This window comes from Phyllostomus discolor, chromosome 10, assembly GCF_004126475.2.
Source record: "Phyllostomus discolor isolate MPI-MPIP mPhyDis1 chromosome 10, mPhyDis1.pri.v3, whole genome shotgun sequence".
Taxonomy (NCBI): domain Eukaryota; kingdom Metazoa; phylum Chordata; class Mammalia; order Chiroptera; family Phyllostomidae; genus Phyllostomus; species Phyllostomus discolor.
The window spans coordinates 58,673,948-58,693,485 of record NC_040912.2 but is presented as its reverse complement, the minus strand read 5'-3'; the positions used below and the strand labels follow the sequence as shown (position 1 = coordinate 58,693,485).

Sequence of the window (19,538 nt, the reverse complement as noted above, 5' to 3'; positions counted from 1 at the left end):
TGTGTCCTAAACTGGAGCCTTTGTGTGTATTCCTCTGCACTCAAAAACAGAAAGAGAATGACATAGAGGATGGTAAGACAAACAAAGTAAGTACAGAATTAGGGAAGTAAACGAAAAAAGAATTAGGGAAGTAATGAGTAAGCAGAAAGTAAAGTAAGAAACAGATGTATTTGAAAGATATGGTCTCATTAGTTCAGTAAGTTCCATGTGTATAAATACCATATCTATCTATAGATATAAATATTTATAGATATAGATAGATAGTAGATACATGATATATAGAGAGAGATTTTACCATTACATCCACAAAGCCAAATCTGGAGTATGGCATAGTATGTTGTTACTTAAATTCTGGTGATTGACTGAATCAAAGAAATAACAAGATTTACACCATGGAGTGTGAGAAAGAAGTGTGTGGGGTGGGGGGGGAGTGGCATTTGGCTTTTAGGTCAGGTAAATAGAGGGCAGTGGTGCCCTTCCCTGAGAAGGCCCAATGAGAGCAAGCATATTTGGGGCACATGTAAAACAGCAAGTCCAACTTAGGTTATAATGAGTTGGGGGGCCTGTGAAACCTTTAAGTGAACATGAGCAATCCAGGCTTCTAGATGTATAGATCTAGAGATGAGGAGAGAAAAAAAAAACCTGGTTAAACAGATCCATTTGGGATACCCTAAACATACAACTGACAAATAAAAGCTATAGGATCAGCTGAGTTCCCAAAGACAGTGGGCAGGGTAAGAAGCACCCTAGGAAATATAAATATTTAAGAAGCAGAGAAAAGAGGAAACAAAGAAAGTCTGAGAAGTCACTAGAGGGACAAGTAGAAACCCTGGTGTCATGGACACTTTCAGAAGCTTAATAGTGTGAAATGCTTCAAGGAAAAGGTTTCCACTAAATTTAACAATACGGACGGATGCCACTGGTGACCCTCAACTGAGAAGTTTTAGTGGAACAATGAGAACCAAGTCAGACTGCAATGGGATTAAATATAAAAAGGAAGTGAGTGGGTGGTAACAGGCATGCACACACACAAATATGAGTGTTTAAGGCAGAAGAAAAGAGAGAATATTTAAATGGAGACCCAAGGTCTGGGAATGTTTTTGAAAGATACAGAGGAAAAAGCCATCAATAAAGAGAAGGTCAAAATTATAGGACAGAAAGGGTAACTAATGACTGATGAAACTGTTACTGAGCCAGGTTGTATAAGCTTAATACTAATGCAAAGTTTATACTCTTTCTTCCAAAATTCTAAGACATGAACATCTGTTCAGAAGCACCAGAAAGTAGTTAACAGAAGTAAGCTCCTGGGGGGATGAGGTAGTAGGAGGGCTTACTTTTGAATGTTTACCATGTTTTTCAGTTTTTAAGTTCTACTAGGTATGTGTATTTATATTATTATAAAACTAAATTTAAAAATATATACACATTTAAGATGAATTTTATTAGGGGCCAAAACCAGACTGCAGCAAGTTAAGAATGACTTGAGGAGAGGAGAAAATGGAGAAATTAGCTGCAGACATCTCTTTCAAGGGGCTACCTCTGCAGGGGGTGAGAAAAATAGGATTACAAGGCCTGAGAAGATGCCATGTGTTGTTTTCTGGGGGGAAAAAAAAAACTATTGAAATACTAATGAGAAAGAGCTAGCAGAAATGAGGTAAACAATGCAGCTGGTAAAGGAGGTAATTGGGGAGTCAGTGCAAGGCCTGAATAGGCAGCAGAGTATGCAACTCTGAGCATAAAGAGGGGTACACTTTCACCAGAAATGTCTTGGAGTGAATCTAATGTATCCATTCCCCCTGTCCATCTTTCCTTCTTTTTCCTATATCCAGACCCGTGATAGAGGGGTAAGCTGAGGCAGGATGGGCCTGATTAGTATAAGTCAATTGGCAAAATACTAGTTCCTCTGAAACAGTAATTGGTCCAGGAATGAGAATGTGACCTAATGCTAGCCAGTAAGACCTAAGAAGGCATTTAGTGGGTCTGCAAGAAAAGAGGCTGACACTCTTATGAAAGAGGTGAAGGAAGCCATCTCTCTCTCCTAGACATCTCATTGGATCAAGGAACAGGTACAGTGGAAGTGAGACCACCAAGAAGATGATACAGAGAAAGGTTCTATGAAGCAGAAGCAAGTGTCCCCAGAATAACAAAAAGCAGGGTTCTGGGCCCAGTGCCTTCCATATGCCACTGTCCATGCCATCCCCAGCCCATGACATTATCTAAGTGAAGAAGGAAAGACACAGATAAGGTTAGAGGCCTAATTCTTCCCATATCACCCAGAGCCAGGTACATGTTGGCAGGTTAAAGGGGAAATGTTTTCAAATTTGTGCTGATGTTTCTGAAAGCTCTGTAGGGAGAGAAGACGCTCACTCTGTGAAAAAGAAGTGCGGAACTTTGCAAGAAAAGCATTCCTTAAACTGGCATTTTTAAAGAGCTCACCTCTGCACTCATCTTGATCTCTTCTTTCATTGGCTGTGAAGACAAAAAGCAGAGAGGTTCAGGACCCTGGTGGCACCTGTCCCAAACTCCATACAGGCACTCCCTTTGCACCCACACTTCCCCCACCCCAGTATTTCCTGTCCTATTGACCACTTTGAGCCCTCCAGCAAGGTACCCAGGCCAGTGCCTGATTCTGAGGCTGGTGGTGGCTGACTACCCTGGGACATCATGCCAGTGACGTTTCTCTAAAAAACATTTCGAATCCCCAAGGTCCATCTCCTACACTGAAAGACCACCTGTGAATGTTATGCCTCTGTGTACTTGAAAGAATGACCCACTTCCCAAAACTGGTGCTCAGAGGCTAGCTTTGTATAAACAGTTCTTTAATGGGGACAGGTAAAGCAGTAAGAATTACATATTTTTTCTTTTTCCCTCCTAGCTGAGTTTCCAGGGGACTTAAATTTATTGTGTTCGAGGTATCACTGTTCAACAGGTTATTCTGAACCCTTAGCATTGAGGAGAAAGAAGGGAGCAAAGAGGAAAGCAGGAATGAGGAAAGAAAAAGGAAAGATAAGGGGAAACAGGAGAAATAATAAACTAGTACGGAATTACAGTGGTTCCCAACTTCAATGTACTCCTGAAACTGCTTGTTGAAAATGGGTATTCCTGGGATCTACCCCCAGAAATTCTGATTCAGAAAGTTTACAGGGGAGGGGAGGCTAAGAAACTGCATTTCCAACAGGCATCCAAGGGGTCATGTAAAGATGGTCAGAGAGCGCACTTGAAAAAAACACTAGAACTTAAAGTAGAACAGTGGTCCTTAAGAATTCTTTCTCCTTCATTTTTCAGAATTGTTAGAATTGTCACTTTATTTTAACTAAGACCTGGACAGGCAATAGCAGGGTGAGTGGATAACCAGAGGTGAAAAAGAAATTACTACAGATGGCTCTTCAGCTCTTCATCTGTGGGAGATATCCAAAATAACAAAGAAAATGACTGCTCAGACCTTACAGGAGAGGAGAGAGGGCCTTCCATGGCGTCTGGGAAGGGAAGGCTGTGGCAGCCTTTGTCCTTGGACCCAGTTCTGCATTTGATCTATTCTCTTTCAAAATACAGGAAGGGTTAAGCACAGTGATGATTAACATGAATAATAATGGTGAAATAACACTCACTTAAGAAAATCCTTCAGTCTTGGCCATCCTAAAAACACCTGGGGTGATCATCTGGGCTGTGTGTTAAAAATAATGTTTTCGCCCTGGCTGGTATAGCTTAGTGAATTGAGCACAGGCTGTGAACCAAAGCATCACAGGTTCGATTCCCAGTCAGGGCACATGCCTGTGTTGCAGGCCACGGCCTCCAGCAACTGCACATTGACGTCTCTCTCTCTCTCTCTCTCCCTCTCTCCCTCTCTCCCTCTCTCTCTCCCTCTCTCTCTCTCTCTCTCTCTCTCTCTCCCTTCCCTCTCTAAAAATAAATAAATGAAAATCTTAAAAAAAAAATAATGTTTTCAGTAATTCCCTTCCCATTTCTCTTCCTATTTCTCCTTCCTACTTGAGAGTGTGTCAAAGCCTGGTCAGGACACAGACTCTTTCCTTTTGTAATCTAGAACTGTTTAATGTTTCCTAGAAATCTCAAAGAGGGAACTTTCTAGAACAAAAACCCTAAAAAGCAGAGTGATAAAGTGGATAAGCTTTCTTCTCAGGTCTCTGGGAGTCAGTAGGGGTGTGATGTTTTACTTCTTTTTTTTTGTTGACACTATTATAGTTGTTCTACATTTCCTCCACCCTTTGCCCACCTCCACCCAGCCCCTGCCTCCCTTCCCTTGGCCTTCACCACCCTATTGTCTGTGTCCATGGGCTATGCATGTATGTTATTTGGCTAATCTCTTCACCTTTTTTTTACCTAACCCCACCCTCCCCTCTGAGATCTGTCAGTCTGTTCCACATATCCATGACTCTTGTTCTATTTTGTTCATCACTTTATTTTGTTCTTAGATTCCACATATGAGATCATATGGTATTTGTCTTTCTCTGACTGGCTTATTTGCTTGGCATAATAATCCTCAGGTCCATCCTCGTTGTGGCAAAGGGTAAGGGTTCTTCCTTTTTACAGCTGTTAAGTATCCCTTGGAGCTTAGAAATGAGTAGGCAAATCAGATAACAAAATGCACAAATGTGAGGATGGTGATTAACAGTGGTTAGCCTACTTGTATCAGCTACTTCATACACATTAACCCTGATCCTTGAAACCCTGGCAAAAAAAAATTAATATTAATTTCATTTCACAGATGAGGTACCTGAAGTTCAACATGGGTAAAAGCACTTGGCCTTACAATCAAGGCATTGTAACACTAAACTGTAATTTCCACGCTTTCTAGTTCTAGAAACAAACCCTGGTCTGCCACAGAGACCTTTAAAGATCCTGTCTTACTGTCACCCAAAGAGCTTTTGCAATAAATAAGAGCCCTGGTGTGTTTGGCCCCACTTCAGTAAAAAACTAGCCAAATGACCACAACCAAACAGATTCCTCATTTGTAGACTGAGCAGCTGGAACTTGAACTCAAAGTTCTGTTTCAGCTCTAAGGTGTTCTCTGATTCCCAGAATAGGAAATTCAGGTGAATGTTAAAACAGGTAAAACAATGCTCAACCTTAGAAACAATCGTTAAATGCAAATTAAGATTTCATCAAGATGTTTCATTAGACTAAAAAAGATCAAAATGTGTGCCACAGTGTGTTGGTCAAAGTGTGGGGAGGAATACAGGCTCTGATATTACTGGGATCCACAGATGGGTATCATCTCTACTGAGAGCAGTTGAGCAATATCTATTAAAAGTCCAAATGCATGCAACTCTGACCTAACAATTCTATTGCTTACTGCTTATTTCCATCTCCAGCCCACAAAAAACCATGCTGAGGAGGAAATCATTAAATTTCCCTGAGTCCTTTGTCCTTGCAGAAACATTACTACTGCTTGTCTTCTCTTTCTAATGAGAACTTTCAGGAAAACTTTCCTATGAAAAATAGTCTACAAAACATTACCTATGAACTTTACTGCTTTCTCACAGAATTTGGAGAAAGCAAAATAAAACAAATAAAAAAAAAAAACAATTTGGAGAGATAAACATGCATGAGAAAGAAACTTATGTAGAAATTCTAATGTATTAGATATCAGTGGTCTACTTACTACCTGGGAGTACATTCAATTGCAATATCCTGGCCAGATCTTTTCCATGCTCTTTTCCCTCCCATTATATTTTAACACCCCTTATAATAGGATGACACGTCAAGGGCTGCAGTAATCCCAAGCCAGATAAAATCTTGTTCTACCATTCAACATGTTCCCTGCTCATCCCACATCTCTTTCTCCCTATCTCCCTACTGTCCAGCCAACTCCAGTTAAAGTTTGAACAGAACCCTGGGATAATTTTATTCTGTATTTCAACATATTCTAAAAGATGTAAGACCCAATCTTATAAAAAAACTTAAGTTTGTTTATTTCAAGGTTTTAATATTTAAATGACCAAAAACTAAAAGGTTCTAAGTTTCTCAGTTTTGGTACTATGCTTACAAAAATTTATAGCACATTTTCATTTACTTTTAGATTGTTAACTTTTTACTTATTTACAGTTTTACATTTAATCAATCTAATTTATATTTTGGTATACGGCATAAGACTATTTCCTCCAAAGTCTTGTTCCCAAATCATTTATCAACTATTTCCTCCCTTCCCCACCATGATTCATATATAAATTCTTATGAATGTGAATATTCTTTTTTTTCACTGTCTCTGCTCTGTCATCAACCTCTATTCTGATGGCTCTAATATATTATTTACATGATTGTGGCTTTACTATATGTTTTGACATTCAGTAGTTTAAGTTTTCTTTTTAACTTGCTCAGTAGTATTCTCAGAAATTCTTGCTTGCTCAGACGTCCAGATTAATTTTGGAACATCTTTGTCAAGTTAAAAAATATCCACTGGAACTGTGCTATGATAGCATAAAACTTACAAGTGAAATTAGGATGCATAATTCTTCCCATCAAGAAATATATGGTATGGCTCTCTAGGAGTAGCCTGTTCTTTAAACAAAAGACAAAACAAAACAAAACAAAAAAACAGATAAAGAAGAATCTTGAGTTGGTTCCTGAATTACTAACTCATGACAAAGGGCAGGTCAGGCTGCAGTGGTTCACTATAAAGTTAAAAAAGCCATCACCTGGTGGTGGAGGAAGGTGACTGGCAATTGTAACTTTGCAGGTCCCTCCCCTCCCAAAGCAGGGAAGCCACTCCTGCACCAGGAGAGAGCTGGATACCTGAAGTCACTGGGGGGGAAAAAGACATAGTGGGCGGCACTCAGAGGAGGTAGCCCCCTGCTGGCACTGTGCCAGAGAAACTGGGGAGCCAGGTGATACCTGGAGATAGAAGAGTTGGGCCACAACTGACGCTGACCCAGACAGTCTCTGGACTGGTCAGAGAATTGGGCTGTGTGACAAGCGAGGAGCTTGTTAAGAAGGGCCAGCAAAAACCAAAGGGAATTCACTAAAAAAAAAAAAAAAAAAAAGTCTCCCAGCTACTGTGCAAGGAGCTCTCTTGTGCCATTGCAGAGCCAGTGAAGAGAGAGGAGGGGAGGTGCAATTTGCTCCAAATCAGGGAGCCTTATGGACTGATCAAAGTGGGGCTGCAGGGGCTCAGATGGGTAGCAATCTCCAGAGAGATTTAATTCAATAGGGGAACTCAACAACCCTGAAGGGATTCTGCATGTGCAGTGTCCAGGCCAGCAAAGAAGAAGGAGGGGTGATAGTTGCTCCAACTCAGTGTACCTCAGGGACTAATCAAAAGGTGCACAATGAAGTGGATTAAAGGCACCAGCCTGATGCATATGGACCATGGGGTCCTCAAACCGCTCTGAGGGCTTGGGCTGGAGGCTGGACACCTCTGAATATTATATCCCTGACTGAGCCCCCAATGCAGAACCACAGGAAAGGGAAAAAAATCAATCTCAGACCCTCCCCACCTACAGCTTCCAAGAATACCAGCAGAACTCCCTTCCAAGGTGTAAAGACAACAGAGAGCTTTTCTTTTTTTTCTTCCAAGTGTAAGACAATAAGACCTGGAGCTGAAAAAGCACCAAAGACAGATCCAAAGACAGATCAGAGGGCTAACACCAAGCGAGATAAAATTCACTTTGCTATTCTACAAAACTTGCATTTTATTTTTCACTTTTTACTTTTATTTTTGTTATTATTTTAATTTTTATTATTCTTCTTTCCATTGAGTTTTATTTGTTTCATTTCATTGACTAGTTTTCTTTGTCCTCCCTTTCACATTGCACTTTAATTTCTCTTCCTTCACTTCACTCATATTATTATTCCAATAACATATTTCTCTTGGCCTTTCACTTTTTACCCTTTCTACTCAGATAATATATTTCTTGTCATATGATTGTTGTTCCAAATACCACCAGCATTCTTCCCCGGTCTTGGTTCATTTCAAGTTGGCTTGGTTGTGGCTAACTTTATTCTCTCCAATGCTATGCAAACTTTCTAGCCCTTACTCTAACTATATCTCACCATCTCACCTCAAATGAACGCTCTGCTTCCTGGAGTCAATTCACATTCTTTTTCTGCTATAACTAGAGTCTTATCTCTTTTTCACCTTTAAAAAAAGTGGCTAGTTGGATGAAATATCACTGTTACTGCTGTGATCTCCAGGGGAACTCCTATCTCTTCTCTACTGGTTGGTAATTTAAAGCCCATAGGATACTCTCCCACTGTCATGATCCACTCCACCTTTGACCTGCCTCAGAATGCATATCAGATAAGGTGGGAGTTGTGAACACCAGTAAACCCCACTGAAGGAGATTATCCACCAACGAAGGACCCACCAATGGGTAAAACAAAAGTACTGCAAGAGAATCCACACAGACAGAAGAAAAAACATTCCTAGAGAATCCAGGTGAGATCAAAGAGACCACACCACAGAGTCCCACAGAATTCCTATCATAGAAGTTCACTATATAAACACAGCTAGCAAAGCATAGCACTGGGAAATGCAGAAACAAACAAAAAGACTACCCTAAAATGGGGAGACAAAAAAAGGCCCTGAAGTCAAAAGGAATGGAGATTCCCCACTAAAAGAGCCAAATGAAATGAAGGCAAGTAAACTATCAGATATAGAATTCAAAAGAATGGGTACAAGGATGCTCAAGGAATTCACAGAAAACTACAAGGAACTGAGTGAGAACTACAACAATGGAAATGGTAACCATAAACAAGAACCAGGAAAGAAAGAAAGAACACAATTTCCGAAATAAAAAATATACTACAAGAAAATACAAGCAGGCTGGATGAAGCAGAAGACCAAATCAGTGAGCTGGAAAACAAGGTAGAAAGAAATACACAGGTAGAGGAACTGCATGAAAAAAGACTAAAAAATATAAAGATTGCTTAAGGGAACTGCAAGATAACATGAAACACAACAACATTTGAATCATAAAAATACCAGAAGGAGAAGAAAAGGAGCAATGGCCAGAAACCCTTTTTAAAAAATTAGTATCAGAAAACATCCTGAACTGGGACAGGGAAAAGCCACTCGTTCAGGAACCACACAGGATCCCAAACAAGATGAACCAGAAGAGCCTACTCCAAGACACATCATCATTAAAATGCCAAGTTTTAAAGATAAAGACAGAATCTTAAAAGCAGCAACGGCCAAACAAGAAGTAACATACAAAGGAACTCCGATAAAGCTAGCAGCTGATTTCTCAACAGACCCACTGCAGGCCAGGAGGGAATGGTAAAAAATATTGAAGTAATGAAAAGCAAGGGCCTGAAAATAAGACTACTCTACTCAGAGAGGCTCTCAATCAAAATGGAAGGCAAAATAAGGGGTTTCCCAGACAAATGAAGGCTGAAAGAATACACCAAACCAGCACTGCAAGATATGTGAAAGGAACTGCCATAAGAAGAGGGAGGAAAAGAGTGAGAGATAGAGGACCACAGGTAGTGAGTAACCACCTACCAATAATAACCTTAAAAGTTAATGGATTCCATGCTCCAATCAAAAAACATAGGGTAGCTGAATGGATAAGAAAACAACCTGCACATGTGCTGCCTACAAAGAGACCCACCTCAGAAAAAAAGACCTAAGAGACTGAAAGGAAAGGACTGGAAAAATATTCCCAGCAAATGGGCAGGAAAAAAGAAATCTTGTGTAGCAATACTTATATAAGACAAAACAGACTTCAAAACAAAGGCCATAAAAAGAGACACTGAAGGATACTTCATAATACTCAAGGGAAGAATCCATCAACAAGACATAAAATATGTGAACATATATTCACATATATGTCCACATATATATTCACATATATTTATGTTCACCCAACAACACAGGAGCACCCAATTTATGAGGAAAACCTTGGAGGACTTCAAAAAAAATATAGACAGCCACACACTTATACTAAGGGATTTTAACTCCCCACTGTCAACAATGGATAGATCTTCCAAACAAAATATCAACAAGGATACTGCAGCCCTGAACAATGCCCTAGATCAAATGAACTTAAGTGACATATACAGCACCTTTCATCCCAAGAAGCAAAATACACATTCTTTTCAAATGCTCACAGAACATGTTCAAGAGGGACCACATGATAGAAAACAAAAAACCCTCAACAAATTCAAGAAAACTGAAATCATTTCAAGCATTTCCTCGAACCACAAAGGACTAAAACTAGAAACCAACCTCAAGGAAAAAATTCAGAAACACTCAAATTCGTAGAGACTGAATAACATGATATTAAGCAATGAATGAGTTAATATTGAGATTAAGGAAGAAATCAAAACGTCTCTGAAAAGAAATGAAAATGAACACACAAGAGTCCAAAACTTATGGAACACAGCAAAGAAGATACTGAGAGAGAAGTTCATAGCAATACAGGCCTACCTAAAAAAGATAAGAACAATTCAAATAAACAACCTAACCCTTCAGGTACAGGAACTGGAAAAACAACAATAAACAAAGCCCAGAGGGAAAGGAATGATCAATATCAGAGCAGAATTGAACGACTAAGAGACTAAAAAGAAAAATGCAAAGGATCAATAAATCCTGGAGCTGATTCCTTAAAAACATAAAAAAAATCTACAAGCCTGTAAGCAGATTCATTTAGAAAAAACAGAGAGGATCTAAATAAACAAAATCAGAAATGAAAGAGAAGAGATTACAACTGATACCACAGAAATACAAAGAATTGTAAGAAATTATTACAAACAACTATATGCCAGGAAATTTGAAAACCTGGGTGAAATGGAAGAATTTCTAGAAAAGTATACTCTCCCAAAACTGAATGAAAAAAGAAGCAGAAAGCCTGAATAGACTGATAACAGATGATGAAATCAAAGCAATAATCAAAAAAGTCCTAGCACACAAAAGCTCTGGACCAGATGGTTTCACAGGAGAATTTTACAAAACACCTATGGAAAAGTTAACCCTACCCTTATGAGACTATTACAAAAAAGTCAAAAGACAGGGAAGACTCCCAAACTCTTTTTACGAAGCCAGCATCATCGTAATTTCAAAACCAGATAAAGCCACAACAAAGAAAGAAAACTACAGGCCAATATCACTGATGAACATAGACACCAAAATCCTCAACAGAAGACTGGCAAACCACATCCAGCAATACATGAAACAGACATACACCATGATCAAGTGGGATTCATCCCAGAGATTCAAGGATGGTACAATATTCACAAATCAATAAACATAATATATCACATAAAAAAAGACAAAAATCACAAGAACATATCAATAGATAGGGAAAAAGCATTTGATAAGGTACAGCACCCATTTAGGATAAAAACATTCAGCAAAGTGGGAGTAGAGAGAGCATACCAAAATATAATAAAGGCCTTTTATGAGAAACTTACAGCCAACATCATATTGAATTGTCAAACCCTAAAAGCTTTCCCACTAAGATCAAGAACAAGACAAAGATGTCCACTTTCAATACCTAAACTGTAAAGAAGGAACTAAAACTGTCACTGTTTGCAGTGATGTGACAGTACTCATAGAAAACTCTACACACCCCACCAAAAAAACTACTCTACCTAATTAAGTGAATCAGGCAAAACAACAGGATTCAAAGTCAATAATCAGAAATAGAAGGCATTTTTATACACCAACAACAAAATATCAGACACAGAAATTGGGGAAAAAACCCATTTGCTAGAGACAAGAAAAATGAAGTACCAAGGAAAAAATCTAACCAAGGTTGTAAAAGACCTGTACTGAGAAAACTACACAACACCAAAGAAAGAAATTAAGGAAGATACAAATAAATGGAAACATACACCAAGTTCATGGATTGAAAGAAATAACATCACCAAAAATGTCCATACCACCCAAAGCAATTAATTGATTCAATGCAATCTCTATTAAAACACAATTGACATATTTCACAGATATACAACAAACATTTCAAAATTTTATGTGAAACCATAATCGACCACAAAGAGCCGCAGCAATTTTGAAAAAGAAGAATAAAGTGAGAGGGGATCATAGTATCTGATGTCAAACTGTATTACAAGGCCACAGTAATCAAAACTGTATAGTACTGGCATAAATACAGACACATAGACCAATGGAACAGAACAGAGAGCCCAGAAATAAACCCAAGTCTCTATGGTCAATTACTATTCAACAAAAAGGGCAGAAGCATAAAGTGGAGTAAAAATAGCCTCTTCAACAAATGGTGTTGGGAGATCTAGACACCTACAGGCAAAAAATTGAAACTCAGTCACCAATTAACCCAATTAAACAAAAATAAATTGAAGGTGGATAAAAAACTTAAATATAAGTCCCAACACCATAAAAGTCCTAAAGGAGAACATAGGCAGGAAAATCTCAGACATGCCACGTGCCAATGTTTTCACTGATATGTTCCCTAGAGCAATGGACATAAAGGAAAGAATAAACAAACAGAATTTTATCAAAATGAAAAGTGTCTGCATTGCTAATGAAAATAGCAGTAAAATGAAAAGCGAACCAACCATATGGGAAAACATATTTGCAAATGATACCTCAGACAAGGGTTTAATCTCCAAAATATATAAAAAACTCACATGACCCCACTCCAGGAAAACAAACATTCCAATAAAAAAAAATGGGCAAAGGGCCTAAACAGATACTTTTCCAAGGAAGACATACAATGGATCCAGAGACATATGAAAGAGTGCTCAGCATCACTAGCCATCAGAGAGATGCAAGTTAAAACCACAATGAGATAGCACTTCATACCAGTCATAATGGCCATCATAAACAAATCAACAAACAAGTGCTGGAGAGGTTGTAGAGAAAAGGAAACCCTAGTGCACCGTTGGTGGGAATGCTGACTGGTACAGCCACTGTGGAAAACAGTATGGAATTTCATCAGAAAACTAAAAATGGAACTGTCTTTTGCCTAGCAGTACGACTGCTGAATTACATCCTAAGAACCCTGAAACACCAATTCAAAAGAACCTATGGACCCCAATGTTCATAGCAGCACAACTTACAATAGCCAAGTGCTGGCAGCAACCTACGTACCCACCAGTAAATGAGTGGATATAAAAACTATGGTATATTTACACAATGGAATAGTACACAGAATAAAGAAAGAAGGAGGTCCTACTCTTCTCAACAGTGTGGATGGAAATGGAGAGCATTATGCTAAGTGAAATAAACCTAGTGGTGAAAGAAAATACCATATGATCTCACCTATAAGTGGAATCCAATCAACAAAACAAACAAGCAAGCAAAATATAACCAGACATATTGAAATAAAGAACAAAGTGACAGTAACCAGAGAGATGGGGAGAGGAATTATGGGGCAAAGTAGGAGAAGGGCCATCAAGGAACATGTTTAAAGAACACATGGAAAAAGCCAAAGAGGGTAGGTTTGAGCGTGGGAGGTAAGGATGGGTGGGGTGATGGTTGTGGTGGGCTGAAAATGGAGAAAACTGTACTTGAACAAAAAGAAAAGGACAGCCTAGAAATACAACTTTTTGGTCAATTAATATTTAACAAATGAGGCAAGAGCATACAATGGAGAAAAGACATTCTCTTCAATAAACTGTGTTGGAAGGACTGGACTAGTACTTGCAAAAAAATAAAACTAGACAATCAACCTACACCATAAACTAGAACACAAAATGGATAAGAAAGTTAAATGCAAGTTATGATACAGTAAAAATCCTAGAGGAAAACATAGGCTGTAACGTTTCAGATACCTTGCATAGCAATATTTTTCCTGATGCATCACTTTAGGCACTGAAAGGACAGAAGATAAACGAATGCGAGTATATCAAATTAAAAAGTTTGTGCTTACCTTAAGAAAACATCAGCTGTTAACCTACTCTTCTACCAATGATGATGTCTCTATTTTGCTTGTTAGTTCAGTTTGTTCATTAGAGTCCACATATGAGTGAAATCATGTGGTATTTGTCTTTCTCACACTGGGTTATTTCTTTTTTTTTTTTTTTTAAGATTTTACTTATTTATTTTTAGGGAGGGAAGGGAGGGAGAAAGAGAGAGAGAGAGAGAAACATCAATGTGCAGTTGCTGGGGGCTGTGGCCTGCAACCCAGGCATGTACCCTGACTGGGAATCGAACCTGCAATGCTTTGGTTCGCAGCCCGTACTCAATCCACTGAACTACACCAGCCAGGGCCAACTGGGTTATTTCATATAGCCTAATAATCCTCAAGTCCATTCATACTGTAGCAAAAGGTAAGATTTCCTTCTTTTTCATAGATCTGCAGTATTCCATTCTGTAAATGTACTACATCTTTTTTATCTACTCATCTACAAATGAGCACACTTGGGTGCTTTCCTAATCTTGGCTATTGTAAATAACACTGCAAAAAACATACGAGTGCATATATTCTTTCAAATTAGTGTTATATGAGCACTGGGGTTGGAGGGATCGAACAAAAAGAGAAAAGGACTCAGGCATGGACAACAGTGTGGTGATTGCAGGGAGAGTGGGATATAAAGGGTACAAACAGTAATGAAAAAATGCAATTTTTAAGTAAATAAATGGTACTCAAAATTCCTATTTAAAAAAACCACATGATCTCACCTTTAAGTGGAACCTAATCAACAAAACAAACAAGCAAGCAAAATATAACCAGAGATACTCAAATTAAGAACAATCTGACAGTAACCAGAGGGGAGGTGGGAGGAGATAACGGGAGGGAAAAGGGGAAGGGTTTTCAGGAACAACTATAAAGGACACATGGACAAAACCAAGGGGGTGTGGAATCAGGAGAGGGAGGAGGGATGGCTGGGGTCCAGGGGAATGGTGGGGGGTAAATGCAGAAAACTGTGCTTGAACAATAATAAAATAATTAAAAATAAATAAATAAGTAAATAAAAAGAAAGAAACCATCAGAAAAAATAAAAAATGAACGCATTGTTGGGAGAACCTATTTGCCAATGATACACTGGAAATTGTTTAATCTCCAAAATATACAAAGAATTTATATGGCCTGGCTGGCGTAGCTCAGTGGATTGAGTGCGGGCTGCGAACCAAAGTATCGCAGGTTCGATTCCCAGTCAGGGCACATGCCTGGGTTGCAGGCCACGGTCCCCAGCAACTGCACATTGATGTTTCTCTCTCTCTCATTCTCTCTCCCTTCCCTCTCTAAAAATAAATAAATAAAATCTTTAAAAAAAAAAAAAAAGAACTTATATGACTCAACACCAGGAAGACAAACAATCCAACTGAAAAACTAAACGAAGGACCTGAATAGGCACTTCTCTAAGGAGGACATACACATAGCCCATAAACATATGAAATAATGCTGAACACATCACTAATCATCATAGAGATGCATATTAAAACCACAATGAAATCATCATCTACACATGTCAGAAGGGCTACCATCAATAAATCAACAAACAAGTGCTGGCAAGGATGTGGAGGAAAGGGAGCCCCAGTGTACTGTTGGTGGGAATACAGTCTGGTGCAACCACTCTGGAAACATTATGGCGTTTCCTCACAAAATTAAAAATGGAACTGTCTTTTGACCCACTGATTCTACCTCTGGGAATATATCTAAAGAATCTCAAAACACCAATTCAAAAGAATATGTGCACCTCTGTTTCATAACAGCACCATTTACAATAGCCAAGATTTGGAAACGGCCTAAGTGTCCATCAGTAAATGAATGGATGAAAAAGCTGTGGTACATTTACACAATGGAATATAACCACAGAAGTAAAAAAGGAGGAATTCTTACCTTTCACAACAGCATGGATGAACTGGAGACTGCTATGCTAAATGAAATAATCAAGTTGGTAAAAGACAAACACCATATGTTCTCACTCTAATGAATAAAATAAATGGACATGCACAATAGAATCAAAGGCACAGAAATGTGGGACAGGCGGACAGCTGTAAGAGAGGAGGAGAGTGGTGGGAGGTGGGGAATGGTTGAAAGAAGGTAAAGGGATAAGACAAAGAACATATATGCATGACCCACGGACATTAATAAGAGTGTGGGAATTGTCTGTGGGAATGGGAAGTGGTTGGGGGGAGGTGCAAAGGGGGAAATATTGGGACAAGTATAATAGCATAAGCAATTTAAAAAGACTGAAAAAAGAAAAATATTACTAAGGGAAAAAAGAATTGGGTAGACGTTAGCTGAATGGGTAAGAAAACAAAACCCATATATATGCTGTTTACAAAAGAGCACGCTCAAAATGAAAAATACGCATAGACTAAAAAGAAACAAATGGAAAAAGATATTTCATGCAACTGGAAAATATTTCAAAAGTTGGGTTAGAAATACTTATATTAGGCAAAAATAGACTTTAAAACAAGGGCTATAACAAGAAACAATAAAGGCACTACATAATGACAAAGGAATCAATCTAACAAGGAATATAACTCATAAATATTTATGCATCCAAATTAAGAGCAAGTACATATGTTTAAAAAATCTGAACAGACTCAAAGGTAGATATGAACAGTACTACAGAGATAGCAGGAAATTTTAACACCCCATTGACATCAATAAATAAATCTTCCAGACAGAAATTCAACAAGGGTGGCTTTAAATGACACAATGACCAGACGAATTTTATTGATATTTTCAAAGCAATTCAGTCTAAAGCAACAAAAGGTACATTCTTTTCAGGTGCACATGAAACATTTTCTGTAATAGGTAATACATCAGGACACAAAACAAGACACAAATTTTAAAAGACTGAAATCACATCAAGCATCTTCTATGATCATAATAGTATGATACTAAAAATAAATCACAAGAAAAACAAACTGACAGTAACCAGAGGGGACAGGGGAGAGGGATAAAAGGGGAAAGAAGGGGAAGGGTAATCAAGAAACATGTATAAAGGACCCATGGACAAAGACAAAGGGCGGGGGATAGGATTGAGTATGGAAGGTTGGGGTGGTGAGGCAGGTGAGAGTGGTGGGGGAAATTGGGGACAACTGTGTGGAACAATATAAAAAAAAATAAAACTGAAACACATACGCAAAGACATGGCGGCTAAATAACATGTTACTAAAAATGATGTGTTAACAATAAGGTCAGTAAAGGTCAATGAGGTTAACAATGAAGAAATGATGACATACCTTGAAACATATGAAAATGAGAATACAACAACCCAAAATCTATGAGACACATAGCAAAAGTAGTCCTAAAAGAAAAATTCACAGTATTTCAGGGCTTACCAAAGGAAACAAGAAAAAACTCCAACAAGCAAAATAATTTTACATTAATGGAAGTAAAATAATAGCCCAAAGTGAGTAGAAGGAAGGAAATAATAAAGAAATAAAGATCAAAGGAGAAATAGAGTCCAAAAAAACAATACAACCAAGTGTTCATTCTTTGAAAAGATAAACAAGCTTGATAAACCTTTAGCCAGACTCATCAAGAAAAAAAGAGGATGCAAATTAATAAAGTCAGAAATGAAAGAGAAGTAATGACTGATATCAAAGAAACACAAAATATAAGAAAATACTGGGAACAGCTATATGCTAACCAATTATACAATCTGGAGGAAATGGATAAATTCCTACAATCTTCCAAAACTGAATCAAGAGAAACCAGAGAATCTGAACAGACTGATTACAACTAGTGAAATTGATACAGTAATCAAAAAACTCCCAACAAATAAAAGTCCTTGTCCAGATGGCTTCACAGATGAATTTTACCAAACATTCAAAGAAGAATAAACATTTATACTTCTCAAACTGTTCTACAAAATTCAAGAGGAGGAAAAACTTCCACGCTCGTCTTAGAGGCCAGCATTATCTTAATTGTAGAACAAGATAAAGACACTGCACAGAAATAAAATTACAGATCAATATCACTGAGAAAGATAAATACTAAAGTCATCAAAAAATATTAGCACACCAGTTCAAGCAGTACACTAAAAATACCACACAATGTGATAAAGTGGGATTTATTCCATGGATGCAAGGTTGGTACAATATTCACAAATCAATAAATATGACACACCGCATAAACACAATGAAGAATAAACAAAACATGATCATATTAATAAGTGCAGGAAAGCATGTGATAAAAGCCAACTTTCATTTCTGATAAAAACACTCAGCCAAGTGGTCATAGAGGGAACATAACTCAATGAATTAAGATCAAATATGACAGACGCACAGCCAATATCAGACTCAATGTGCAAAAACTAACAGCATTTCTGTTAAGATCAGTAACAAGACAGGAATATCCACTTTCACCACTCTTACTGGATATAGTCCTAACCCCAGTTATCAGACAAGAAGAAATAAGACATTCAAATTGGAAAGGAGGAAATAAAACTGTCAATATTTGCAGATTGTAGATTGTAAATAGAAAATCCTAAAACCTCCATTAGACAGCTACAAAAGCTAATAAATGAATTCAGCAAAGTAGCAGGATACAAATAAATATTCAGAAATCAATGATATTTCTATACAAAAGTAATGAACTATCAGAACAAGAAACTAAGAAAACTATCCCATTTGCTATTGTAACAACAACAACAAAAAGGTACCTAGGAATAAACCAACAGAGTAAAAGACCTGTACTTGGAAAAGTATAGGACATTAAAGAAAGAGATTGAGGAAGATACTAATAAGTGGAAGCATATACTGTGCTCATGGACTGGAAGAATTATCATTATAATGTCTATATTACCTAAAGCAATCTCTCAATTCAAGTGCGATCCCTATTAAAATGCTGATAGAATATTTCACAGATCAAGAAAATATATTCCAGATAGACAAATCAATAGAGAGATATCCAAAAGAGACCCTGAATAGCCTCAGCAATCTTAAGAAAGGTGAACAAAGTTGGAGGTTATCCATTTCCTGATATCAAACTATACTACAAGGTCACTGTAATCAAAACAGCCTGGTACTAGCATAAAAACAGGCATATAAGTAAGTGGAACAGAACAGAAAGCCCAGAAATCAACCTACGTGCATGCGGTCAATTAATATTTCACAAAGTAAGCAAGAGCATACAAGCCAGTATCTAATAAATGGTGTAAAAAAAACCTGGAAATATACATGCAAAAAATGAAGCTAGACCACCAACTTATACCATACAAAAGAATAAACTAAAAATTGATAAAAGACTTAAATGTAAGTCATGAAACCATAAAAACCCTACAAGAAAACATAGACAGTAAAATCTCAGACATCTCTTATAGCATTATTTTTGCCTATATTATGTCTTCCAGGACAAGGGAAATAAAGGAAAAAAATATAAATGGGACTACATCAAACTAAAAAGCTTGTGAACAGAAAATGAAACCATCAACAAAATAAAAAGGTAACCCACTGTAAGAGAAAGCATATTCGTCAATGATACATCTGATAAGGGATTAATCTTCAAAATATATAAAGAATTTATACAACTCAACACTAGGAAGTCAAACAATCCAATTAAAACTGGGCCAAGGACCTGAATAGTCACTTCACCAAAGAGGACATACAGATGGTCAAAAGACATATGAAAAGATGCTCAATGTCACTAATTATCAAAGAGATGCAAATTAAAACCACAACGAGGTATCACCCTACACCT

The 19,538-nt window shown here is 37.8% G+C and overlaps 1 protein-coding gene across 1 annotated transcript in view; it reads right to left on the bottom strand.

The window, feature by feature from the left end:
* BLVRA (biliverdin reductase A) overlaps positions 1-19,538 on the bottom strand; it is a 150,998-nt gene that overhangs the window by 107,363 nt on the left and 24,097 nt on the right. The window contains 1 exon segment of the mRNA XM_028525922.2: positions 2,437-2,469. Within this exon segment, the coding sequence (XP_028381723.1) occupies positions 2,437-2,466 (30 nt within the window). The 5' untranslated portion in view covers positions 2,467-2,469.